This window comes from Musa acuminata, chromosome BXJ2-9 (genome assembly GCF_036884655.1).
Source record: "Musa acuminata AAA Group cultivar baxijiao chromosome BXJ2-9, Cavendish_Baxijiao_AAA, whole genome shotgun sequence".
Classification (NCBI taxonomy): Eukaryota; Viridiplantae; Streptophyta; class Magnoliopsida; order Zingiberales; family Musaceae; genus Musa; species Musa acuminata.
The window spans coordinates 46,145,135-46,171,637 of NC_088346.1; the positions used below are offsets into that span (position 1 = coordinate 46,145,135).

Below are 26,503 nucleotides of genomic sequence, written 5' to 3' on the forward strand. Positions count from 1 at the left end.
GAAATCAGGGGATCAGTTTGGTTGGGATAGAAGGACAATAGACTTTGGGAGGGAAGTTTTGGGCTGTAATTGAACTCAAATATGAACTTGTTTAGGGTTTGTACATTTCACATGGATGGATCACATTCTTACATCCCAATTGTCCACTTCCGTCAGCTTCATTTGTCATGGTGGGTTCTTGAATTCCTTGTGAGTACTTTTTTATGTCATGTGCATGATTTTGAAGTTTGGATCATGATAAATGCACAACATTCCTACCTCTAAGAGGCAGTTCTTTGGGAAATTAAAGAGAGAAGTGAATATTTAGGAAAAAAATGGTAAGAATGAAAATGCTCATGTTTATGTTATACACTACAAGCAAAATAGTTATGTCAAATTGCGGCAGAATGATTCTTAATGTTTTCTCCAAGAAGACAAATGCCAGTTTGTAACCAATCCATTTTTAGTGAGCTGAAACATTGTCACAAATTTGACCACATATAACAAAACTCAACTACCACCAGTTCTTGATGATTGAGACATCGATCGACACTTACGAGTTGGATTGAATGATTTATAGACACCTTTAACACCTTAAGGTGCTTCACTTCTTGAGTTTAGATACACACAACACGGCCCATTCCTTGCATAAATCATCCAACGATGCACAGGCAAGGCAAAGACATCCGAAATAATAGAAGGATTCAAGGATGTCCGAAAAATAAACCATCTTGATAATCACAGCACAGTGAAGTATAATCGCAAGGTGATGTGTTAGATTATATAAAGTATTATTCTATTTGTACCCTCATCCGAAGATCCCACCAACCCACCCATGTCTTTCAATCCCATCTGCTTCATGAAGTTCTGGAGGCCACCCATGCCACCGATCTGCTTCAGCATCTGCGGTGGTAGGACCTTGCTCATGTGCCATGCATTCATGTTCCGAGACAATGCACTCATTTCACCTTTCTGAGATCTTGAACTACCCCTTCATCTCGCTGCACATCTTTGCGAAGCGCGCTTGTGTTCCTCCAGCATTTCTGTGACATCTCTGACTGACCTTTCCGAACCCCTCGCAGTGTGCAGTGTATGGTATTCATTCATCAGTTTTGGGTTTGTGCCGTCCAGCTCTGGGTGGCACAGAAGAGCAGTGTCGGGATATATCATTCCACTGGAATTAGATCTCTACAGGAATACATATAATTAAGGGACATGTTACCTGCATTTGTCATGGAATCCATTATTGTCATAAACAGCTTGATTTTTGCTTGACTTTCCTTTTCATGACCTTCTGACATCAACTTGGCACTAAACCAAGGTAGCATAGAGAATAACTGAACGTAACAGAAATACCGAGCCCCTCATTAGATGATCGAAAAGATTAGAAAAAGAAATCAGATTCTGCTGAGATCAAATAAATCCTGAGATACAGGAAGAATCAAACCCAAAGGAATACAATGACCAGAGAAACAGAATAATTTAAACGAAAGTGGTCAAGATATAATACATGGTTATTATTTTTCAAAAAAAGTGAAGAAAATACTGGTGAAAACTAAATATTCAAAACCATATGTCAACCTGACCTGTAGGACCCATTTTGAGAAATGTTTTTGAACAGCTGGCACATAAGCCGCAGGGTAAAGCCTCCTTTGGAGAGCTTTTGAAAAAGCTCAGGTTGTTGATCAGTAGGTACAACTTCATGAATTTTGTCCATGAATCCAGACCAGTTACCCATACCAATAAACAAGCGGTGATAAGTATCATTACAGGAGGAGAGATCCGAGCATCAAAGATTATAGCTCACCTAAAAGACGACTGACAAATGGCTTGACATCGAAATTTTCAAACTCCTCCATGTGCTCTCCTGTTCCAATAAAGGGGCTGGTCTTTTGGTGGCTGCAACTCTGCAAGCAAACCAAGTAGCAATAATCACTATCTATTTTAACAGAAAAACTGGGAGTCAAATGTAAATTCAAATTTGTATATGCAACAAACACAAGTTTCTATACGTTGGAAAAAAAGTGTCTGTGAAATATAATTACAGCTTGCTATATAATCATATCATGTGCTATACAAGACAACATTGTATAGTGCAATACAATTTCCTATTGTTTCCAATGGACAATTCAAAAATTTTCTCAAGGAAGGTAGGTCACCAAAAAGGAAGAAGAAGCTGCCTGCAAGAGGGTATAACTTAGTACTTAGTAATAATGAAAAGTTGCAGTGTACATGCTAAACAAAATATCAATCAAAGTTTCAGAAAAGGAAAAAAAAAGATAAAAAGGCCAGAGAGGTCCGGACCAGATTGTTGACCTTGCAAGTTATATTTGAAAATAATAATCACAGCTCCAATGGCTACACTTTTTTTGAAGTTATATTTGAAAATAAGGCCAGAGAGTTGCTTGTGCTTGATCAAATGTTGCTTGACCAATACTGCTCTCCATGACAAATATTATAAGATCGGTATTCTGAGAAAAAGGAACAAGAAAAACCAGCAAATTTCTGTTAGAACATCTGTCAGTTGAATATGTGATTGAAAAGAACAATATATCTACCATTGCTACTGACACTTTGGCATTTCTTCAAACAGAAAAGCTTCCTGTTTGTGTTGTCCTCTTGTATCCACAAAAATCAAATCACGGTTTTCTTTTTTAAATGTTTCAACTCCATCAACAGCAATTTTTACAGGATCTGATTCCATGTTACTGCTGCAGCAAGTAGTGATCAAAGTGACCATTAAAAATGGAAGGACTTACTGTAGCTGCATGTACAAACCACACATGATCAAGAACCACGATAGACTCGAGAAACATTACAAAAATAACTAGCACAATACCATACAAATAAAGTGCAGTACAATAGAAACCTGCGTTGGTGTAAAAAAGTGCAGGACAAAAGAAACTCGTGGCCGTGCATCTTCAGACCACTAAACAAAGAAATAAAAGGTAGTCCTGCAACAATAGTTAAAGTCTCTGCCAACAGAAAAGTGAGGTCCAATACATAAGACTCCCATTAACAACGAGTGTGTCAAATGTTACCAACAACTGCTGAGTTCACAACATGATTATGAAGAGCACAATAAGGTAGCACATTCATGAAAGGGTGAATTCCAATAATCAAGAGCTGTTTGGCTATATTTAACTATATCATGCTTCTAAAAAATCAATAGTGTTAGAACCTCCAGATTCCCAGAGTTACAGCAGCACTCCTTTGTGCTGCCAGAGCTTAACCCTTGGCACTGGTAGAAACTCCACCTAATTGTCAAGCATGATTGATGGATACAGTAAGTATACACCTAACAGGTAATTAAAGATGGTTCCTTGATCAAAAGAACCATAAAATAGAGAGACTGCAACTAATAACACCCTAAATAAAACATTCCGACAACTCAAGCAATACCTTCCATAGTAAGGAATTTTGGTTTTTGTTGCATTTTTGCTTTAACTGATCAAATGCACCGGCTCTAAATGTATCGGCGCAAACTAATGTTGGTTTTCATCCCTTCTTTTGATAATAATGTGCATGTTTAGTAGAAGTTGTGGTCTTCCCAGAACCTGACAATAGATTAAAGGGCAAGCAAAGTCAATAAGTGAAATAAGTTATGACACATTGGAAACTTAAATCATTTGGGGAAACAGAAACATTTCTTAATCAAAAAAATCCATGAAGTATTACTATCCCAAACAATAACTCAACTAAAGTACATGCAGAATAATCACAGGGTATAACTGAAAATCAAATGATAAGTTAGATATGACATAACTCTCTGTGAAAAATGAAAAATAAGAAAAAATTAGATGTCTACACAATCTAAGTTCAATACTGGATTCCAAAATTCTAGTACAATCTCAAAGTTCAATGCCACCTGAAATTTAAAAAATTAGAAGTCTACACAATCTAACATTAAAAGACTAATTATATTTCATTGTTTATTTTAGATACATGCAATCTTTTTTTGTACCAAGGGCAAACCTTGGCAGTTGGCATCATGGTGAGATTGCTCCTTTATGACCTAAGTGACCAAGGTTCAAGTCACAAAAACAACTTCTACACTTACAAGGATAAGATCACATAGTTGACCTTTCTCAGATACTGTGTTGGTGGGAGCCTTATGCAGTGACCGAGGTCTTAATTCTTTATGGATTCAATCTGCTAATAAGTTCTACAACAACCAATGGTTAACTTTACATAGGACAACCATGCTTATAATGACTAATAATGTCAAAAATAAATGAAACATGCCATACAATCAACTCTAAGGCAATTTATTAACTTCTGATAAATTAACATTGTGGCCAACACCTTTAGGGAATTAATTCTACATACAAGGATTAAATGGAAAATATGTGAAATGAGATTGTAAAAGGGGTTGAACTAATAGAAATCACTTCTCAATTTGCATATATGAGAAATAACAACAGTGGATGTTGTACATGGTTATCGTGTGACAAAAAATGGTCGAAGTTCAAGCAAAAAACACCAACTAATAATAACATGAATCAGCATTTAATATTTATGCATTTCAAACTACATAAACCTTTTAGTGGTTGCATAAAATGGTCTGCCGATAATCATGTTGTCGACATATTTCTTTTAGATTTTAGACTATCCTGCCTTTCGTCTTTGCCTTTCTTCAAGTCCTTTGAGTAAAATTATTGACCATAGTATCTATCTAATTAGTCTATGTAATCTACTATATGATTTTGTCAACTACTTTTCCAATAGTCCTAATCATATAGATGATGCAAACGTCAACTTAGAGGACAAAAATTACCACACTGGTCTTTCCTTTCTTAGGAGTGAAAGAACTAAGAAGGTTTTCCAGGATCCAATATTTTGCAGTGTTCATTGAAGACAGCCTGAGAAAAGAACAACAGAGTTGTATCACACATCAAAATCAGCAAACAGCATCAAAAGGACCAAACTATATTGAGTACGTATATGTTTGTTGTTTAAAACAAAGGTTTCAAATCAGACACGCTGCAAGAAAATAACTAAGTGAAAATGTCAAGACAAAGGAAAAAAATGAAGAAAAGACAGTCTCTGTACGAATGAGACAATAATGCAAATGCTTCTCAAAACAGAAGAACATAAGAAGATGAAAATACTATGGTTCCACATGGTAGCCAATTGATAATTATAAATGGGATTCAGGGACCTGTCCCTTTTCTTCAAAGCAAAGCCATTGATTATCAAGATTTCAAAATTCCAATAATCAGACATGTTGCATGAATATGATTCTGGTTCCTCATGGTAGCCAGCTGATCAACGTGATGGGCAGTCAGGATTCTGCCACCTTTCTGGATGGGAAGTTTTATGGGTTCTTTGAAGTTTTAATGATCAGATGTGTTCCACAACCAGAGACCCCTCCGAAAATAAATTTGGTACCATCCAATGCAAAGAATGACATACCACATACAAGTTCAATAAAACTAATTTCGCGCCCCATTTAGTCATGGCAAGCTCATAATGCTTGACCAAATTAGAAGATAGTAGACAGAGTCAAGGTACTACAGGTTTGCATATGCTTTCTCTTGATCAATTTTGATGTTTCCAACCTCATCATAACTAATGGATCCAAAAAGACGTAGCATTCACTTCCAACCACATCTACAGCTTCAGAAAACCTGATCCTTGGACCTGCATCATTTCCACTCCATACAACATCCTTTTAATTTACAGGAAACCTTTTAGAACTTCCATCCTATTAGTTTCAATTATCACTTAAACACCGAAATTTTTTTATAAAGGAATCCAGAATCTGCAAATCGAAATGGGAATAAAAAGAAAACAAAAAAAAGAACCAATGGTAGAATACGAGAACCCTAAATTCATGTCCGATTACCAATGAAACTTATAAATGTGATTCTTCTTTCTTTAAAATCAAGGACCGATTTTTGAAGCCGATGATCGGAAATTGAACCCTAACAGAAATCCTAAACGATTCCATCCGATGACCAACCTGTTGGATGATGCGGTGCTTGTCGATGCGCTTGATGTTGGCCTGCATGTCGCGTACCAGCTTGAACTGGGCGTCGGACGAATGCAGCGCACGCGAAACATCGTTGAGGCACTCGCTGAGCACCTTCTCGTCCCACCGAGCTGTGCGAGCACCATCTTTGGGCCGAACCACGTCGCCCGCTTCCAGGGTTATAGGGTTTCGGATGGCGGGAAGAATAATATTATTTTTAAATATCGATCTTCTATTTTTTTAAAAATTATATTAACATCCAAACATTTAACTTTATTTCTCCTCGTGTCGTTGACTCTGTTGATCGATCGAAATATCACAGGACTTATAGTTGAGTGTTAACTTTGATTTATGATTCACTTGATGTTGGCTTGCATGTCATGTACCAACTTGAACCGGGCGTTGGACGACAACAATATATGCGAAACATCGTTAAGGCACTCGTTGAGCACTTTCTCGTCCCACCGAGCTGTGCGAGCACCATCTTTGGGTCGAATCACGTCGCCTGCTTCTAGGGTTATAGGGTTTCGGATGGCGGGAAGAATCATATTATTTTTACATATTGATCCTTATATTTTTTAAAATTATATTAAGATTCAAAATATTTAATTTTATTTCTCCTTACATCATCGACTATCGAAATACTGAGTATTAACTTTGATTTACTTCGATTTATCACTGAGTATACAAGAAGAAACAAGATTACATATTTTATTTTCATAAGTATTATGATTCTAATATATTTTTTTAAAATATAAAATAATAATAATAATAATTATTATTATTATTTTTATATCATAATTAATATTCAAATGACTTTTAATTTTTTGTTCACCTAACCAAACTGGCAAACAACAAACAACGAAACAAAAGACCAGATTGCATCTCCTGCAGACCACCTAAATCATCCACATCCAGTCTCTGTCGAGCAAGAATTGGGCCAACCACCCTTAACGAACTACACTTTGCTTGCTTTCTTCAACCACCAAACCTCTCCCTACAAATACTCATCTCTCCGTTCCTCTCTCCATCAAGTTCAGCAAATCTCAGCTTGGCGGAGACATCACATTCCCAGTGATCGATGGCGAGAAGAGCGTTCGAGATAACCCTGGCGTTGCTGGCTGCGGCCGTGCTTTGTGCACCGTCCTCAGCTCAAACATCTGGTTGCTCTCCTACCTTGGCCAGCCTCTCGCCTTGCATCGGCTACCTCGTCGGCAACTCCTCGTCCCCGACGTCGGCGTGCTGCACTCAGCTCGCCGACGTGGTGCAGACGCAGACGCAGTGCCTGTGCGCGATCCTTGGCGGCGGAATCACCCAGCTCGGCTTCGCCCTCAACCAGACGCAGGCCTTCACGCTCCCCGGCGCCTGCAAGATCAAGATGTCTCCGGCCACCCAGTGCAGCGGTCTCCTCCTGTTTGCTGCTCCTGCTCGAGCGTCTCTCCATCGGTTAAGAGGTTCGCGTTGCTGAAGCGTGTCGTGGTGTTGCAGGTTTCACCGTGTCTGCACCAGCAGCAGCCCCGACGGCCGTGCCGACGCCCACCGCATCTCCTGCAGCAGCACCTCCCACAGACGCGCCTCCTGCAGCCGCACCTCCTACAGCCGCACAAGCACCTGAGAGTGTGCCCACTGACTCGACCCCTCCAGTCTCGACTCCTCCTTCAGGTATATACAGGACATGAGAAGCTAAATCGAAGCAAATCAACAGCTTATGTTTGGTTTTGCCGCAGGAAGTGGAGCGAAGACGACGACCCAAGCATCGATGGCAAGGAGCTCTACAAAGTCCAATACTGCTCTCTTCTCCTTCTTCTTCCTCCTCTTTGTGGCTTCCTGTGCTTGAAGTTGATCCATGGCGTGTTATATAAATACTTCTTTGTTATCTACATGTTATAGATTCATATTTGAGAGATTGGATGTTCATCTTTGTTTACGTTGTAAGAAATGGATTGAATGTAGTTGTTAGATAGCACTGGGTTGGAGTGATTGATGTGTTTGGTCAGAGATGGCCATCTCTACCAGCTATTTTTTTAGAATCATTCGTTATGCTTGATTCCAATTTAGTACATTGAATCTGCAAATGTTTACAATGGCGAAGTCTTGGTGCTTATGTCAAGTAATTCGATATTGTTGGACTGCTTTGATCCAAAAACATCATCACCAGTATGAAGTTTGGAAGGGATCACTACATGTAATCTTATTCATGGTCTGAAGTTTCGAAGGACTTTTCGTCTGGACTAGTATGGGATACTTGTCGACCTCATTTCGATTCGCCGAAGAGTTCATCAGGAATACTTGTCAAGAATTTAGTGTTGGATTTGGTTCTGTGTTCAAGCAGCTGATTGCATGTTCAAATATCTACTGCATTTGGAGAAAGCAGCTCATATTCTCGATTGCAGTAGACACCAACTCTATGTTGTCATATGGAATTCAATGGTGTTCAACAATGACAAATGCTAATCTCAAATGAAACAGAGCCTTCTTTTCTGGCACAAAAATGGACCTGTAGCAATCCTCTAAAGTGATACTCAAAGCCCAGGAAAAGTGCAGTGAGTGTGCATTTTAGATTTGGACTCTTAAACCTTTGATTGGAAAAGAGGATACTTCCCATCTGAGCTAAGCTTGATTAGCAAATTGAGATTTCCTAAATCTAATCCATGTTTGATAGACTACAGTCAACTGTGTTGTAATAGTCAGAATTGAGAAAGACCACCTTGTATCAGACTGGAAGAATTCATCTACTGTTCCTGTTAATGCATTGTGTTCTGAATCATCATAATCCACTTGATGGTGTTTACATATTAGTCATTCCAATGACTAAAATGAATGATGCATTCTTCAGAAAGAAGAAAAAGAAAATACATGATGTAATGATTTCTTGGTTAGCAAGAACATTGGGATGCAGGACAACAGGTTGCAAGGAATTCCATTAAGTTTTCTGTTAGTCTAGTCTAATTACTAACTCATGGGAATTAAGAGCTACATTGCAATCAAACTCTAAGTGAAGATCTCTTTGACATGGAAATTGAGAGATACAAGCATTGGCATCACATGGAGCAACTTTTGATCATAATTAATCATTTCTTTACTTTGTGCAGATCTCTCTTCTTTTTTGGCCTGAACTGCTCTCCATTTGTCAGTCCAAAGAGACAGAGTAAAGCCAGAATTCTTGGCATCTGATGCTGATGAGTGGAGTTACTCACATCAGTCTTGTTTAAGTTGAAAATTCATCCAATTATGATCCATTTAGGCAGCTTGTTTGAACCTTAAAAGATCAAGAATGACTTTTAGGAGACTAAGAAGATAATTAAACAAAAGGAACAGATTTACAGCATGAGGATATGATGGATAGGCCTATTCTAACAATCCCTGACTTCTAAGATTATGACTGCTTAATCTGTGACTGACATGATGTGCTTTTATCCAATTGATTTGGAATAGAAGAAAAAAATAATGTTCTTAATCTTATGGTATAACAGTTTTGCTAATAGTAAGCCATAAGAACCTATGGAACTGCAGAGAAGGAAGGAATCCATGGCACACTACAGTCATCAGATGGAATCACAATGCTGAGCTAATTGATAGGACATGCCTCATACTTATCCATCCCTATTCTCCTGCTGTTCTTTGGGACCATTGTTCTTTTGTCAGGTTAACAACACTCCAACTTAATGTTGTGCTTTTCTTACAAGAACCTGCATCACTTCATCATGACCTACTCAATCATGAAGGACTGCTCATTCACATGCACTACATTACTGTACTCTGCTTTTCTTCTTTGTTTCACTCTCATCCTGTAAGCTCCATTGCCAGACCACCATCTTCTTTTGATCATATACTTGGACAAGAGAATGGGTGTGTTGCTCCTCCTGATAACAATAATCTGCACGGCGACATCCCGCTATCGATCGGACTGCACTGATGTGCTCTTCGAGCTTGCTCCCTGCCTTGACTATGTGACTGATGTTTCAACCTGTCCATCCTTGGACTGCTGCAAGCAGTTAACCAATGTGATCAAGACTCAGCCTCTCTGCCTTTGTGCTGTCTTCGATGGAACAGCATCGAAGCTGCTTGGAGTCCCCATTGACACCGACCGTGCCATCAACCTCCCTGAAGCGTGCCAAGAAGAAGAAGAAGAGTTACCTCAGGCCTTACCAACTTGTAAGTGTAGTTGTAGGAGATCATTCTATCAAACACTTGCTTGAATGGGGACTAACAGCAGCACTTTCATCACTGAGAGCAGCAGCAGCTCTAAGAAACCATTTCCCTGCCGCGCCACCACCTGCTGGAATTCCTTGAGGTACTCTTCCTTGTACTTCCACATTGCAGTAAACTCAAATCTCTCAGATAGGAAAAGCAGGGAGAAATGATCCCAATGCTATTATGTCTGATGAAGCTTTGTAAGAGTTTGTAAGCAATTTGAAGTTTGCACGAAAATTCATAGGTCACAATCATAATCCAAATCCCACATTTATGCTGTTTGGCAATTCTTGCAGGAGATGGTGAAAGAGGATTACTTGGAGAGAAACATCCTAAGCTGCTAAAATCTCAAGCTACCTGCTTATTTCTCAGAGACCTTCTCACTTGCTGTGCTCGGACAATTAGATCCTCCTTATTAGCTTCTAAATGCAGTTGTCTGGTTGTGCTCTGTTGTCATATCTCTTCATGTGAGTTGTTTGTCCACTCTGTTCATATCAGTTTGGAAGGGTTTTGATGCATCAGATTCAGATTGGTAGAGTTCTTGTGTTCTTGAATCAATTACTGATTACATACTACAATTAAGAGTCCATACATGGATGTTCCTGCTCAAACAAACTATTCTTATATACTGCTATATTACAGCAGAAAAAATGATACTGTAAAAGGTTGAACACTGTAGGCACTCAAGAACTTAGAAGAAATGGACTATGGTTGCTGGTATTTGCTGGGGAATGTGTTGTAAGTTCAACAATGCCTGATCAATCTATGTGACAGTAGAACTCACCAGTTAAACTTGCATTGTGCATGCTAATGTCATGTACTATTCTACCAACAGTAAGTGCACTGAAGCCACATCCAAGTAAATTAAACTGAACTTACAATCTGATATGGTCAAACTGCCTACTCTCAAATCTTTAGCTTTGAGTCAGATGACATAAAGCTTAATAATAATTTATTGATAAGTATAAAGAAAACAGTGGTGGAAATATTCCCTCTGAACAGGCAAGCAATAATAACCTTTAATTTATACTTCACTTTGTCTATGCAATTATTCTGTAAGCACCCAAATCATGACACCATGCTACAAAGTAGGTAGGTTTTGCCATAAAATAAATATAGCACACAGTTGCAGCTGCCATAAATTATCAAGTCTTGACAAATTAGCAGGTTTTGACCTATTGATCATTAATTAAGATAGAATAAATACTAATCAACCATGCTGTTTGCACAAGAAATATATAGTGATGCTGGTTTTTGAAAGCAACCCCAGTATCATTTATAATCTGGAAACATAATTTATCAACTCATGATGGCAACTCCACCAAGGGAAGAACTCTGCTGACTTTTGGGACACATCATGAGTTAAAATCCATAATGGGATGGAGCTTCTTTTTCCACAGTGCACATTTTATTCTCCACTTACTGCTTGGACTAACATGTAGTAAGAGAGCATCTATTAGGTAATCTGAAAGTGATAGCTTGAGAACAGTGAGCCAAAAGGAGATGAGTTTCCTAGTGAACATAACATTGATTGACATGATTAACCTTAACATGTCACTCTCTCAGCCAAAAAAACTGTGGCACAAACCCACAGTAGCAGGCACAAACCCACAGTAGCCTGATCCAGAGACATCTCTACAAAACCTCACCTTTCTCCCTCCACTGAAACCAGAAACAATGAAAGAACACCCACATGGATGCAAAAATGACCAAGCATTTTCCTAGGATCAGCTTCATCTCTTTTGGACCTAAATCCAACACAATAAAATCAAATTCACAAGAAGCTACATATGCTCCATGGTCGACGTCTGCGACTTCCTCATCACCTGCATAGTACACGAATGAGATGAAGAGAAGCTTGGGCTAGACTTTAGCGATGAATCTGTAGAGTGATTGTCCAACTCTTCATAGATGAGCATCTCATGGTACCGGCACTCGTTGCTGCAAAATGCTTTTTCACCTCTGAAAGAAACATGTATCATCAGTCCTGCACATCATACTGGTGAAATCCAAAATACAAGCTGAACAAAGTATTCTCAACTGAAATGTTTTCTAAGAACAAATGTGGTAAGGTCAGAAAGAAGCTACAGTGATTAAGCAACAACCAAGTGCAAGAACAAGGAAGGAGAGCAATTCATGGATCAATCAAATAGATCAATGGCTGAAATGGCCCAAAAGAAAAGGACATGTATGGTGACCCTCTTGGTCTCTCGATGCCTAGTCCTTGTCGGGTAACAGCAACACAAAGCATGAAGTTATTCAATTCTGAATCAAGAGCCGAAAGCTTTATATTGACCACGAAAGCAATCCCTGCAGAGAGATTGGGGACCCCAATAGCAACCAGTGGAGTCATGAAGATCCCAACAACAACAACATGTACATGGTCTAATGTCTACAGTTCTGAACAGAAAACATATGAGACAAAATGAAACAGTAGTGTCTAATCTTGGCTATGAAAGTGACAAGGAACCTAAATGTTGCCCTCAGTGAGCAAACACCACTATTATTGATCTCATTCAAGTTAATCAAACAGCTTGTCTAAGAGTTCCATAACATAATGGCACAAAAAGAGAACTATTCTCTTTTTAGTTTGCTCGGCGATTGCAGGACTGATGAGGTTTCATGGTATAAGTACCTAAACATGATCACAGGAAGCTGAAATTTTAACAACCAGCAAAGAATAAATCTTCAGCAAGCACTGATGAGCTTTATCCCCAATATACTCGTGCCTATAGCATGTAATAGAGTTTCATGACAGACATAGCTAAAGATGCCTAAAAAATACTACTATAATCCAACTTTCTGCAATTATAGTTCATGCATTGTCAAATTAAAGTAAATAACTTAAATGTTAATTTCATGAAGAAAGTTTTAAGAGACTAACCTATACATAAAGATATCCTTCCCGTGTCCAAGAATCTTCTTGCATGCATAGCAGAAGGTTATGAAATCATCTGCAGGATAGCCTTGACTTGGCACAAAACTATAATCCTTCTTTGCAGGCATGAATTCGTCACCACAGCTTTCCACAATGCAATTGTCAAATATGTGTGTGGTCTTCGGATTTGGCCCATGGGAGATCACACAAGTGTAGTCCTCTGAGAGCTCCATCTCGCTCGCGGAGATGCTCCCGGTGAAAACACGAGGGGAAGAGACAGACACCTCATGGTGATGGCCCAAGGATCTCCGGATGGGAGAGAACAAAGCCAATTGTGAATCCTTGTTCTTGATGCCAAATTCTATCGGAGAACTAGGTAGCTCCATGGACCTGCCCAGCGAATTGGAGTTTGAGCTGATGGAGGGGATCTGAATCCTTAACTGTGAGCCAGACACGACCATTCTACGCTCAGACTTAGATGACTCCTTGGCTTTGTCATCATTGAGTGCATCAACTAACCCAAGGCCAATGGGTTCCGGTCTACCATAGTTCCGAGAATGGTGTTTGCTCTCTGTTGAGGCTGAGACAACCTCACAAGGAGGCTTCTTTGGCTGCTTGTCAGAGTACAAGAGATTCCCAAAGGAAGACAAGTGTCTGGTTTCAAGTATGGAGGTCGGGCTCATGGCAACTTCACTGTCTGCGAAGCCCTTCGAAGAGAAGCTCCGAAAGAGCCTTGGAGAGGGGAAAAGGGAGGAAGTTGTGGGCTTACTGAGGCTGTTGCCAGTGGGAGATGGGAAGGGCTGGGAATCAGACATCAAGCCCTGTTTGCCACCAACTGCTCTGGATCTATTCCTCAGCATAATATTTTGCTCCTCTGCTATGGAGATGGAAACAAATGAAAAACTTCAGAGAGCAGTTCTGTAATCCAAAGCAAACAAATCCAATAGGACAAATATAATGAGATGTATGATCTCACCAGCCCTGGCCGTCAGCTTCAGATTCTCTTCTCTTCAATGTTCAGAATGAGGCAAAAAGGAAGCCAAAACTCTTCCATTTCCCTTCATCTAATGCATCGTTAAGCTCCTGCTTCTGTGACAAAGAAGATTGGATTCCTACAGACTATCAACGGGTCTTCTCTACTCCAACAAAGAAGAGCGCCTCAACCTCATGAAACTGGAAATAACATGTCTCTATCAACCATTGCAGCCCGCGGCACAACAGAAAGATCAAAGGTATCATCTTTTTGACCTACTTGACTCGACCTCCATTAGAACAACGACCAAAGTGATTTCTCCGAACTCAATCTAAGACCAGAGACCAAAAGCCTCGAAATGATCGCTCCTTGCCGCTCCTAGAGCGATCACTTTTACTCAAAGGTCCGATTTTTGCTGCAAAAACCTTTAAAAGATCGTTCCTTTCCGCTTCCTTCCTCCTCCGAGAGCGATCACTACAGGAAAAAAAAAGAAAGAAAGAAAGAAAGAAAGGGAAAACGAGTTCTTGGACCTGCGCAATCCACTCCTAGTGGTGATCGCAGGGCCAGGGGAGGCTGTGGTGGTGCTATGCCTGGGGAAGCAGGAAGCAAAGGTGGGGGCCTATTTAAAGGCACCGTGCGCTGGGATCACCTCACCAAAACAGAGGAGAGACCTCCTAAGCGTCGTATTTGCTTCCACTGAAACCTCTCTCTCTCTCTCTCTCTCTCTCTCGCGTCTTTTACTGACTGTGACTGCAATCAATGCCGCAGTTATTATTTCTTTTATGGTAATTACTCTGAAACAGATGGCATTGGCTGAATAATTAGAGAGAGAGAGATGATGGCACTACGCATTCAATCCAAATCAGTACGGAGGTTTAATCTTTACTGTGACACTGATGTGAGTATGAAATGAACAGTATAGCTCAGAAACTGTAGCAGGGTTTTTGGCTTGGCTTAGCCAAGTGAGAATTGTTGATGACTATCATATTCATTTTTCTAAAAAATAAAAAAATAAAAGTTCATATTTTCTTGTATATTACAACATACTTGCAAATATGAAGTTCGAATTCGGTCAATGGTTAATGTTTAATATTTAATGAGTCAAGAACATTATCTGCAAATTTATCATTTTATTTATCTATCATAATATTTACTTAGCAGTGGAAGACATCACAATGCCTGGCAAAAAAAAAAAAGTGATTTTTTGGTGAAATTACATATTTATTTCCCTAATTTGAGTTTAACAAATAAATCCATGTAAAACTCAAAAAATTACCATCATGTGACTATCAGCATAATAATGACATTAAAATTTTGACTAGCATTAACACTTTTTCTAGAATATCATGTATATATTAAATCAATAATTTTCATATTTTCTACTTTTTTTTTTAACTCATTGGTACTCATGGTTGCTAGTGATTAGCCTATATGGAGGTGAATAATTAAAGCAATATTAGTGATTAGCCTATATTCTATATATACCATAATATGAAGGGGCAAATATGATATTTTCTAACACTGAAAGGATAGATATGTGAAACCATTGGGTGGTGTGGCCTAATAGTTTTTGTTGAAGCCTAGTTTGAGTTGTTGTTGCTTGGTGACAATCATTGGTGGCCTTGAAGTGGGAAGGTGTTTATTTCTCTACTTAGCTTTAGCTTGTAGGGGTTGGAGTAGGGGGAGGACCATGGAATTTTATGGCAGTCATAAATGGAAAATCACCATTCTGTGATACTAAACCTTGGATGTAAAAAGTCCATTAATTGAGACAAAAGCACTAAAAGTTAAGGTTCTTTCTTTTTCTCATATATAATTTGTTCAACAATGTCCTGACCATGGTTAAATGGAAGTATTACCATGTGTAGAGGAAGAAAAATGTTTTGGAGTGTGATGGAATTGTTCTTGGGGAGCTAAAGTGCATCTCTTGATTGCTTGTTGGCTAGTGGAGAAGCTTGGTCTTGTGGGGTTATATTTTATAAAGGCAAAAGGTTCTTGTTGACTAAGTCCAATGTTTCAGAAAGGTGGTAATAGAGAATTAGATGATTGAGGGCCACAGGCATTGCACTGTTCTAACAGATGGAATGGTATGAAGGAGGACAATCAGTCTTGCTAGGGAAATAGTTTGTCAAAAAGTATCAAAAGTTTTTTCTTTTTTTTTTTTGTTGAGGGTTCAACCAAGTTGTTGATGTGTGTTTTAATCTTGTAATTTTCTCATATATTAGCCCCAAGTATATAATCATGAAGTTGGGCTAAACTTCATGATCACAAAAAAATTTCTACCTTAATCATACTCTTCCTCCTAATAATAGCTCTTGATTTGATGCTTGAAGATGTATCATTAGAAACCTCCAAGGTTTGGTGGAACAGTGTGTTGAAAACTCAAAACACCCAGAATTAAATAACCAACCTTTGAAAAATATGATTTGTTTGTTCTGTGCTTTCATCAGCTAAATATCAAGTGGACCCTCATAGTATCATCTCAATGTCCACATTCAATCATATTATTGTTTTGTAAATGTAGCTCCTGTAGATGTTTATTAGAGATTGAGTGACAGAAATCTTATTAGTCATAAATAATTGGCTTTCATTTCAATAACTATTCAGTGCAGTTATTAGTCAAATCTGGATTTATGCCACTGAGGCCCTCAAACACATCAAAATAGTCCATTGAACAACCCAACTGACTTGACTTTTCCTCATCTCTGATGCAAGACTTCCTAGCCAACTTGTGATTCTTCTAATCCAGTTTTGTAATCTGATCAGGTCTACAAGCAAGTACAAACCACATATTTGTTGAGAGCAGTACATGTATTTGAAATCATTTGATGGTGTTGTGCAAGAAACAGTTTCCTGAAGTTCACAGTGATTAGCAGTAGAAGCTAAAGAGCATCTGAATTATTGTGGAAGCTGAAGAATACAGGAAGCATATTTCACTATCATTTGATGGACCAGTGCAAGCAACAGGCCACTTTTTTCTGAAGTTAACAGTGTAGGACCTTGAAAATTGAGTAGTATAAATTTAATATTATATGAATTTTTGTGGAAGCTGAAGAATACAGGAAGCATCAATTGATGGATCAGTGCAAGCAACATCCCACTCTTTGCTGAAGTTATCAGTGGTGGAAGCAGAAGAACATATAAATTATATAGAAATGAATGTTGAGTAGCAGAACTTACCAAAAAAAAAAAGAATGTTGAGTAGCAGAAGCTGCAGAGCATCTGAATCTTTGTATAAGCTGAAGTTACAAGGAGCACCATTTGGTGGATCAGTGCAAGCAACAGCACACTATTTGATGAAGTTACCAGAAGCAGAAGCTGAAGAGCAGATAAATTATATAAGAGTATCTGGATTTTTGTACAAACTGAAGAATACAGGAAGCATCACTTGATGGATTAGTGCAACCAACAGCCCAACTTTTGCTGAAGGTAACAGTGTAGGACATTGAATATTGAGTGGTAGAAGCTGAAGAGTGTCTGAATTATTGTAGAATCTGAAGGATAAAGGAAAAATGTTTCACTGTCATTTGATGGATAAGTGCAAGCAACATCCTACTCTTCGCTGAAGCTAACAGTGTAGGACCTTGAATGTTGAGAAGTAGAAGAAGAGGAAGAGCATCTGAATTATTACAGAAATGATTCATATGCAGACAAGAGAAAGAGGAAGATGCTATTGGCTTGTTCTCATGTCTTGCTTGGGTCATGAGGCTGCAAGAAGTCTGTTTGAAGGGGCCAACAATGACCACAGTACAGTGACCACCTACAATTGTTGCTATTTTTAATGATCCATTTGTTCCCATAGGTGTAGGCAAATGGATTGTAGACCTTTGGTGGGTTAAGTGACAATGGATTATAGACATTTTCTAAAGAACAAATTACAGTTGGATAAAGACCAAAATAACTGTGTTTGAGTGTCATTATTATGACTCAAAAGCCATTTGTTTTGAGCCATCCTTGTTGGAGTTATTTGTAATATCTAGATTTGATTGTCATATCCATGATATCATGATAATTTAATAAGAAGGATCTTTGTCATGACACTAGCATTTGTCCCTATAATGAGTGCATAAAGTAAGTTTTTGTCATAAATTATCTCTGTCTTCTTGGATGAGAAGTTAAAAGCCAAGGTAATCAAGTGCACAACATCAATGTCTTCTTGGGGGTGTAGTTGGTGCTGAGGTCCCATACTATTTTTCTATGTTATTTTCCTCCCATTGAGGGAGGGGGGTGTTATCAACAATTCAAAAGTGGGGCCTAGTCATGATGACTGGTTGATGCTTGCCACATAATGAGTTAAAATTGGGGTAGATGGTTGATGGGTCTCTTTGGCAATGGTTAAGGTGGATAAGGACAAAGAGATTCCAACATTATGAGTTCATCATTCACTCAATCACTTGTGCACCATTTATACCACTTTCTTTTGTGTTGCTTACTTTGAGGGCAAGTTTAACACTATTTATCCTACTGTTTTCTGTTTTACAAATAAAAAATTAAAAATCAAGTGATTTTTTAGATTATTACTTTTATTAAGAACACATTTCCACTTCTGAATATTTTCAAATTGGGATTCATCTAGATGTTGTTGCTGTCACTAGGAAAACAAGAAATTGACAAAGAAGTTGATGTTAAATTTTAAGCAACAAAGATACCTTCAAAAATGGAAATGTAAAAGAAACAGTTCATGTCTCTACTTAGTTTCTGAAAACTTAATGCATGCATTACAATTTTTAAATGCATACTTGGGTTTGATACCTTTTTTTAATTAAAAAACTTCTTTTCAAAAGAAAAAAATTTATGACTTATATGGTTTTTGACATAGACTTTGTTCCTTTGAAAAACCAGGTTCAAGTAATGAAAATGAAAACTGTCTCTTTGTATTTAACGGTAAACTACGTATGTTATGTTGATCCTCCCTAGACCTCATGTAAAGGAGATGGAATAAAAATTTCAATGCTATAATTACTTCCAATCATTATGTAGACTTTAACTTTTGCATAATGATTCTTGGTTGGAAAATTGTATGACCAAAGGAAATTAATTATAAGCGAAACAAACCAATGCTTAATTTCCCACTAAGAACTATAACAACCTAAATGTGATATGAATAAATCCATAATTAAACTACAAATTCTAAAAGCACTAGTTATATTTTGGTTTCATTAAGTTTATGCACCATTTTATAATGAGAAATATAATCTGTATTATTATTTTATATCACGGAGCCTAAAACTTAACATGCATCGCTTATTTTTTGCAAAATCCATGACACAATTTCAATTTTTAACTCATATATAGAATGATCTACACATTCATTAGATAGAATAAATAATATCATATCATAGATTACAAATCCTTTAGATTTATAAATCATCACATGAAAATGAAAAAAAATCCAAAACCATCCACAAACAGCCAAAATAAGTGCCCTAGGCAAATTAAGTGATAGATAATTTATCCACTATTTTATAAAAGATTTTTAATGCACCATGTTTTTGTCAAGATAGAGACACAGAGGACAATAGTTTCCATATCCAGATTGATGGAAGACTTTCTCCAAAACATAATATCTAGTGATGCCTTATCTTTTGGAAGTGGGTGGTGTAACTTCAAAAACTAAACCATATAATAATGATATATGAGATACTTATATAAAAGATAAGTGTCATTCAAACATGAGAAGCTCCTTAATTGAAATTTTAGTAATGGAACAATATTTGGGAAACAATTTATATTTCATCATGTAAATCAAAGATCACAGAAAAGAGCTAAGTCTTCTTTTTCAACCATTGCAAGTCCAATCATGGCATTTGGAAGTGCATGTTATGCTTCTTGAATGAGTAGTATCAAAGCTTAGAAGGAAAAAAGCTTCATGCTAATAGACATGTTCTCTATATTACTTAAGTTGAACCTTGGTGACCCTATCAGTGGGCTGATGGATTATGCATTCTCTTCATATCTTAATCACCCAAGTGGTTGTTCCTTTCACTGCTGATGATAGATGGAGTGTGTATTGGAAGAAAAGGATGACTTCCAGGCACTTCAATTTGAATAGTACAAATGCCATGTTCCATCAAAGTCTCTCTTCAACTGTTGCCTCACAAAGCCAAATTGTGGTTCCATCACATATGATCACATAGATGTTGATTCTCATTTCTTGTGTGGGTCACTTGACAGGATTGGTTGGGGAGGAAGAAATGGAAGGAGTTGTGTTTTCAAAGATGATCTTCTCCCTCTCAAAATTGGTGTTTGGCTATTGAGAACACAAGATTTTGATGTCTGCAAACAATGGTGAGTCATTTTATAAACTGCTTGGCAGATTCATCAGTGTGGAACTTTGAATTTGATTGCCATCATGACTTAACATATAGTAAATTAAAAATTATTTAAGCTAAGACTTCCTGCTTATTTTTAAGTTTACATAGAATAAGATAGAAAGAAAGAAAGAGCCCAAAGTTTTGTTCAAATTTTGGCTGCTTGCACCAGAATCAAGCTTAAACAAATTTAGTTTCTAGCAAATTTCAAGCAAATGTTGAGACACAACCCTTTAATTCATCCGACGAAATTGATCTAATTTCTAGCTTGAATGTTAATCTAGTGCCAAATCAATTTTTTTTTGTTGATGTCATTTCGGAAAGAATATATATGATTTTCATAATAAATAATCACTTTACAGATTTTTGGGACTGCCTAAAACTTTCTGAATCATTTAAGATGGTTAAACTCTGTCATGGTTATAGAGAAGATAATCACTGTGTTGATTGGTCTTAACTTTTTTTGGGACAACTGTGATACATGGGGATAATTGAAATAATTTATTTTTGTAAAACTAAAAAAGAAAAGAGAACATTGTAGATACACTATGCATATGACTGGTTTAGTCAGGTGTTCAGGCTTAATGTTGTTACCTTCAAAGTTGACTTCAATGTTCAAACTTGAATCTTTAATGCTCCAACAGATATTAATTAAGCTGGAAAAAGTAGATGAGCAGCAGCTGCTCACAAGCAACCTGGTTCAATTGCTGGCCATTAAGTCAAAGAATATCTACTCTGCCTGTGAAACCATAAGAAAGAAATCCATTTGCCTGCCACAGAGTTTCAAAAGTGACAGAACTAACAAAGATCAAGGATATGGACAAAAATCATGTCAATGATGTGATCAGGTAGTATCAATCAACAAATTTTGCAGCAAAATATTGACATACTGAAAGGGGCTGCTAAATTTCTCCCTTGTTTTATTGGTCACCAATTTAAGCTCTTAAATGAAGAATAATCCAAAGTTGCAATCAGTTAAAAGTTGGGAATTGACAAGTAGACCTTGACAGAATGCTTTACTAACACCATACCATGCAACAGTCAAGTTCATCTTATCATAATTTACAGAAAATATTATGAACTCCACATATAACTTTTGAAGAACTCCACATTCAATTCAATATGAAGGATTTAGAAGGTAAAGAGATGATTCTTGATTGATAGTGAGAGCAAAACTTGTGCTTTAATGGTTGTCTTAGCACTCTAAATGTTAGAAGCAATCAGAATCTTACTTTTTTCCAGTTTAAGAAGTTTAAGTAAATATTTTGAGGTGGAAATGTCATTCTCTACTCCCTGAATTTGTCATTGATTCTAAATGAACATGATGCTCAAACTAACAGCTTTTCTCCATAATATTACAGGATGCTATTTTAAATGAAAAACGAAGATTGCTCAGGCTATGAAATAATATGATCATGAAACATTGCAATTACAACATGGAATTTGGATCCCTACCTTGTTTGGGATTTCATGATAAGGAAAAGTATAAGTCCTTTGATATATTGATCAGACAAGTTAGCATACATAATAAATCCCTACAGCTCTGCCTGAAGTAAAAGAAAGTTGCCTTCAAGGGGTTGATTTCAAGCTGAAGACCATATTATTCTAAAGAACAATATCACTAGCATCTTGTGGATGCTCTATGAAACAATGGAATCTATCCAAATTTAGGCTGTACCAAGTCACCTATTGAAAGCTCCAGTGGAATGTCATCAGTTCTGGACTTTGTTTTCTTCTCTGTTGAAAACAAAATGCAAACCTCTTGACACCCACTTCTGAGGCCCAGTGTCAGCAATAGGAGCCTCAGGATCAGGCTTGCCCAAGAAGGTTTCAAATCAATTTTTAAATTCAACTTGCAACAAGGTGCAGTATAGTGTCCACAAAGAAAAGCTGGAGATGAGGTCAAAAAGGAGTAAATTCAATGTGGCCTAATTTTGGCACATAGAATCTTCAAGTATGTGGCACCAGATGCAGCCCACAGTTAGATAATGTCATCTCAAAAGAAATGGTGACCCAACCATAGGATAACAAAAGCTAGAAATGATGACAACAAAGATCTTTGAGATCAAATTTATCTGTGGGTTGGTTTCAATTTCAGTCCTCACTGACCTAAACATTTCAAATTTGATGTGGTGTCACTATTGATCTGGAAATTATCCTTCTACCACTCCAATTAAGGAAACAGATGCAACTAAGTTCATATTTGTGTTGCATGAAATAGACAGGTTACCTTAGAAAGAGAAAGTGGCAAGCAGATTTATCTGTTTCCACAACTTTCAGTGAATTTATCCTGGTTTTATTCTCCTTCTTTCCTTTTTTTCTGAACAATCTTGATAAATATTCTACCAGTAGTCTCTTTCTACATGCATAGTAACATAAGCAACAAGTTGTTGAATGAGACCTGTTGGTATAGCTTTTTCCAGCTGCCTGACATCATTGAAACTGACATTATGTGCCCATAAAAACTTTGTGCTGCACTTGATGTGATTCCTTGGTACAATTACTCAACCAGACATATCCATCAATGCAATATTGTCTAATGAGCATGTCAGATCAGGTGCATTCCATATGCTTCTCCTGACCATCCATTAATCATTTACCTTAATGAGAAAGAAATTGTTTTGCAGGCTTCTACAGTGAACTTCTGCATGGAGATTGCTAATTATGTGGACTGAATCACCTCTTGAAAGAGTTAGTGTGATGCCTTCAGTCCACCTAAATAGCTTGTTCCATTTTGCAGGATTGCAGTCACAGCTAAACCTCTTACTAAATCAATGATCAACTTTGTTGTCACTTATTCTTTAGTATGATATTTTGATGTCATTTAATAACATGAGAAAACCTGAGCTAATTTGTCTGTTGCTTAAATTCCAACATAAGAGCAGCATTATCCATGGGAGAAAAACCAGTAGAAAGGAAGCCCAAGAACTCAGACAACAGAAGCATCAGGAATTTCAATTACATCACAGAGCAGGTATGAAACCTTTTACTGTCAGTCTTTCCATAGAACAAAAACAGGGAGACATAAGCTATATTATTTTATGCTGATCTCCAATAATCAAAACCAGCAGTTTCTAAGGAACAGTAACACCAATGCAAGTATATACTGATGCATCTTTTCCCTTCATTTACTTTTTAAGCAATGCCAGTTTCTCTGGTAAGGCAGATTTAGTGGATCACATTTGAGCCTACAGTGACAAGGAAATAGGATGAAGTACTGCTACCAAGTCCACAAAGATCTGACTATAATTAAGTATCAGAATACCTTCAACAAAAAGATGAAGTACTTCCTAACATAATGTAGTTGATCAGCTTTGCTAAATCAGTGCAGGATTTGTGTGGCATGGCATGAGGTGTGGATTATGCTATTGATGATTGCTGTTGCATGTCCAGTAATATGAACCATTTGAGCACCAGATATGGCCCAAAGCAGGCTTTCACATTTGTTGGGTTAGGCATAAATTATTTTCGTGTTTGATGAGTTGTACATAGAAAAGCCACGCGGAGGCGACGAACAACGATGACGAGAGTATAAGAGGAAAAAGAGTACAAAAATGTAAAAATAAAAAACGATACACCTTCCAAGAAAGATTCAAAAAAATAATTTTTTTAATAAATAAAATCTAATTTTTCTTTCCTTAGTCATTCAAAAAAGATCATGAGATCAGTATTCGATGACTTTTAAGATTCAACTCATTCAAACCCTAATGAATAAGACTTGAGAATCGATGTGTATTCGAATCAAGCTCATAATCATCGTATTAGTGATGTTATTATTGCTAGAAATATCAAAAGTAATTAGAATTGTAATTGGTGGTACATATAAAGAACTTAAATGTGACAGTAATATGATAATAATTTACGATGATACCTATTTATAGTAAATATAAAAAAATAGATTTATATGTAATTATCGATGGAGAAAGATGATGTATGATATTGTTGTCATCCTCACCTAATCTAGTTTTTTAAGATAGAATTCTTTTTGATTTGTGCATGAAACCTGATCTAAACTTGATCCAATCGAACAGGATTGAATGGCAGTGATTGGACCGGGCCGGTGCGCCACGAGTCGTGGTCGCAATATAAGCATTAGATATTTCTGGCACACCGTCTCGTGATCCGTCACCGACGTCAGATCACATCCGAACGGTTCGTGCTGCCCTCAAATTCCCTCTTTGTGGGCCCCAGCCTGCATCGGTACCACAGTCGAAATCGCTTTGCAAGGTTCTCTCAAGAAGCCATGACTTTAGTCACGACGTATGCTACGACAACCTGACGTTGCCTTATCACCAAGCTGGGGATGCGATGGGTGTGGGGGTACGTCGCGACTTTAGTCGCTGTATATGTTTTCCGTCAGTTGCGTCAAGCGGACTACGGCGTCGCGACAAGTCATCACGGAAAAGAGTGTGTCATTTGTCGCGTACGAAAGGTATCTCGTTTTCGAAGAAAAGTTTCACGTCCCCGATTTCCGACTCAGAAGCTTAATCTTGTTTCTATAGGGACCCACTATTCATGTGGACCCTCATGTCTGTGAGTAAGAGGGAAAGTTGTTGGAGTAGTCGTTTGGGACGTGCATTTGAACTACTCTTTTCTAATTTCGCGGCGTTTTTGGTTACAACTTCAAGGAAATCCCGGTGCGTTATCCCCAAAGGTAGTTTCCGGATCCAGTCCAAACATACCTTCACTAAAACCTTCCAAACCCTGCATCAAGAACGTCCAATTCAAACGGAGATCACCTTAAACTCCGTATACCATCGGCGAAGGTGCTTCCATCCGTACGATCTTTGGAGAGGATCCTTAATTAATCGAATCCGAAGTCCACGTAACCCCGGAGATCTTGTTCCCATAACGCCCCTCTAAAGTTTTCCTTTCGTTCCCCAAACACCCGTTTCTCTGCTCTCCGGTCGCCCTATTTCTTCTGTCGAATTGCCCTCCGCTTCGGAGTTAGGGTTCATCTTCGCTCCCGAATCGAAGGGTTTATTCCGTCGATTGCGCTACTTGATTTCGATCAAAACTGGTGTTTTTAATCTTCAATCCTGGTTTTGATCCCGATCGAGATTTCCGGGAGAGTTTGACATCCGATCGGTGTTTGCTGTGCTTTTTCGTTTTTGGGGTTAGATTTGAGGTTTTTAGGGTAGATTAGGGTTCTGCAGGAGGTATGAGGGTTCATCCAGCACCCAGGAAGCGGAACATAACCTTCCGCTACGACGTGAATCCGGCGGCCACCGCCGCAGCCGTGCTCAACCGGCAAAAGAAGCTCCGCCGCCTGCCCCACATCTTCAGCAAGGTCTTGGAGCTTCCCTTCGAGGCCGATGCAGACGTAGCCATCGAGGAGAACTCCGAGAGCTTCCGGTTTGTCGCGGCCACCGACGGTCTCTGGGGCAACGTCCGAGCCCACGCGATCGAGATACACCCCGGGGTGATGAAGGTGGTGGTACGGGACGGCGGCGGCGTCGACCTCGAGGAGGGGCTCGAGCTCGATCGATGGAGGTTCCGGCTGCCGCCCTCCACCCGGCCGGCGCTGGCCACCGCCTCTTATACCGGCGGCGTGCTCGTGGTAACCGTGCCTAAGGGGGCGAGGTCCGAGGAGGAAAATGGAGGAGCACAGGAATTCCTCGGTGGCCGTCTGGTAATTGTACAGTAAGTCTATGATGCTATGTTCTCGCTGTTTCGATTTCGGAGTCATGGAAGAACAATTAATGCCTAGCACTCTTGAAACTAATTATCCTCGATGTAATTACGAGAGGTTGCTATTTCTTTTGATTCGCACTCTTGCTAAGTTTCATTCAGCTCTGCATACTCTTAAAAATGCGATCTTTTGATACATTTTTCATTTAATTAAACCATATTGTCGAAGCAGGATCGAGACAACAGTGCCTGTGTTCATGAAGGCTGGGTTGTGCCTCAGACTTCCTTGGTTATTTGAGCATATGCTACCCATCTTGTTGATAATTCAGCATCTAATCAGTTATGTATTCTGTTTGATGCCTAAGTGTAGTTTATTCATGTATCATGATTTGATGGCATGGCTTCAAAGTAGTGTTCTTTTGGATTGAAGGATGTATTTGGAACCACAGCTACTAAATTCCATCAACCTTTTGCTTTTAGTGATGTGTGTGTGTCCATGGTGATGATTATTTCCCTGCCTATACAGTTCCAGTGACCAAATTGTGAGTAAAAAATCATACTGG

General features: G+C 38.3%; 3 protein-coding genes, 1 long non-coding RNA gene and 1 pseudogene across 6 annotated transcripts; 3 read left to right on the plus strand and 2 right to left on the minus strand.

Moving 5' to 3' along the window:
• Positions 1 to 633: 633 nt before the first annotated feature.
• Positions 634 to 6,501, minus strand: LOC135622089 (signal recognition particle subunit SRP54 2-like; annotated as a pseudogene).
• A 495-nt stretch (positions 6,502 to 6,996) lies between these two features.
• On the plus strand, positions 6,997 to 8,044 carry LOC135621891 (non-specific lipid transfer protein GPI-anchored 15-like). Its single transcript, XM_065123515.1, has 3 exons — positions 6,997 to 7,356; positions 7,442 to 7,615; positions 7,681 to 8,044. Exons 1-3 carry the CDS (start codon positions 7,035 to 7,037, stop codon positions 7,788 to 7,790), a joined length of 606 nt encoding a protein of 201 aa, XP_064979587.1. The 5' UTR covers positions 6,997 to 7,034; the 3' UTR covers positions 7,791 to 8,044.
• A 1,580-nt stretch (positions 8,045 to 9,624) lies between these two features.
• Positions 9,625 to 10,684, plus strand: LOC103999033 (uncharacterized). Its single transcript, XR_001975500.2, has 3 exons — positions 9,625 to 10,108; positions 10,191 to 10,247; positions 10,444 to 10,684. It is a non-coding gene; the product is annotated as an uncharacterized LOC103999033 (long non-coding RNA).
• Positions 10,685 to 11,636: 952 nt separating this feature from the next.
• On the minus strand, positions 11,637 to 14,629 carry LOC135623649 (FCS-Like Zinc finger 8-like). Of its 3 annotated transcripts, XM_065126846.1 has the most exons (4): positions 14,278 to 14,626; positions 14,002 to 14,198; positions 13,032 to 13,902; positions 11,637 to 12,109 (listed from the first exon to the last, which is right to left on the minus strand). In XM_065126846.1, the coding sequence occupies exons 3-4, from the start codon at positions 13,883 to 13,885 to the stop codon at positions 11,932 to 11,934; spliced, it is 1,032 nt and encodes a 343-aa protein (XP_064982918.1). In that variant the 5' UTR covers positions 13,886 to 13,902; positions 14,002 to 14,198; positions 14,278 to 14,626; the 3' UTR covers positions 11,637 to 11,931. The 3 variants fall into 3 exon arrangements, with proteins under 3 accessions (XP_064982918.1, XP_064982917.1, XP_064982915.1); XM_065126845.1 differs by having other exon boundaries at positions 13,032 to 13,899; positions 14,002 to 14,629; XM_065126843.1 differs by having other exon boundaries at positions 14,002 to 14,626.
• A 10,564-nt stretch (positions 14,630 to 25,193) lies between these two features.
• On the plus strand, positions 25,194 to 26,075 carry LOC103999035 (uncharacterized). Its single transcript, XM_009420670.3, has one exon. The coding sequence runs from the start codon at positions 25,471 to 25,473 to the stop codon at positions 25,954 to 25,956; it is 486 nt and encodes a 161-aa protein (XP_009418945.2). The 5' UTR covers positions 25,194 to 25,470; the 3' UTR covers positions 25,957 to 26,075.
• Positions 26,076 to 26,503: the final 428 nt, after the last annotated feature.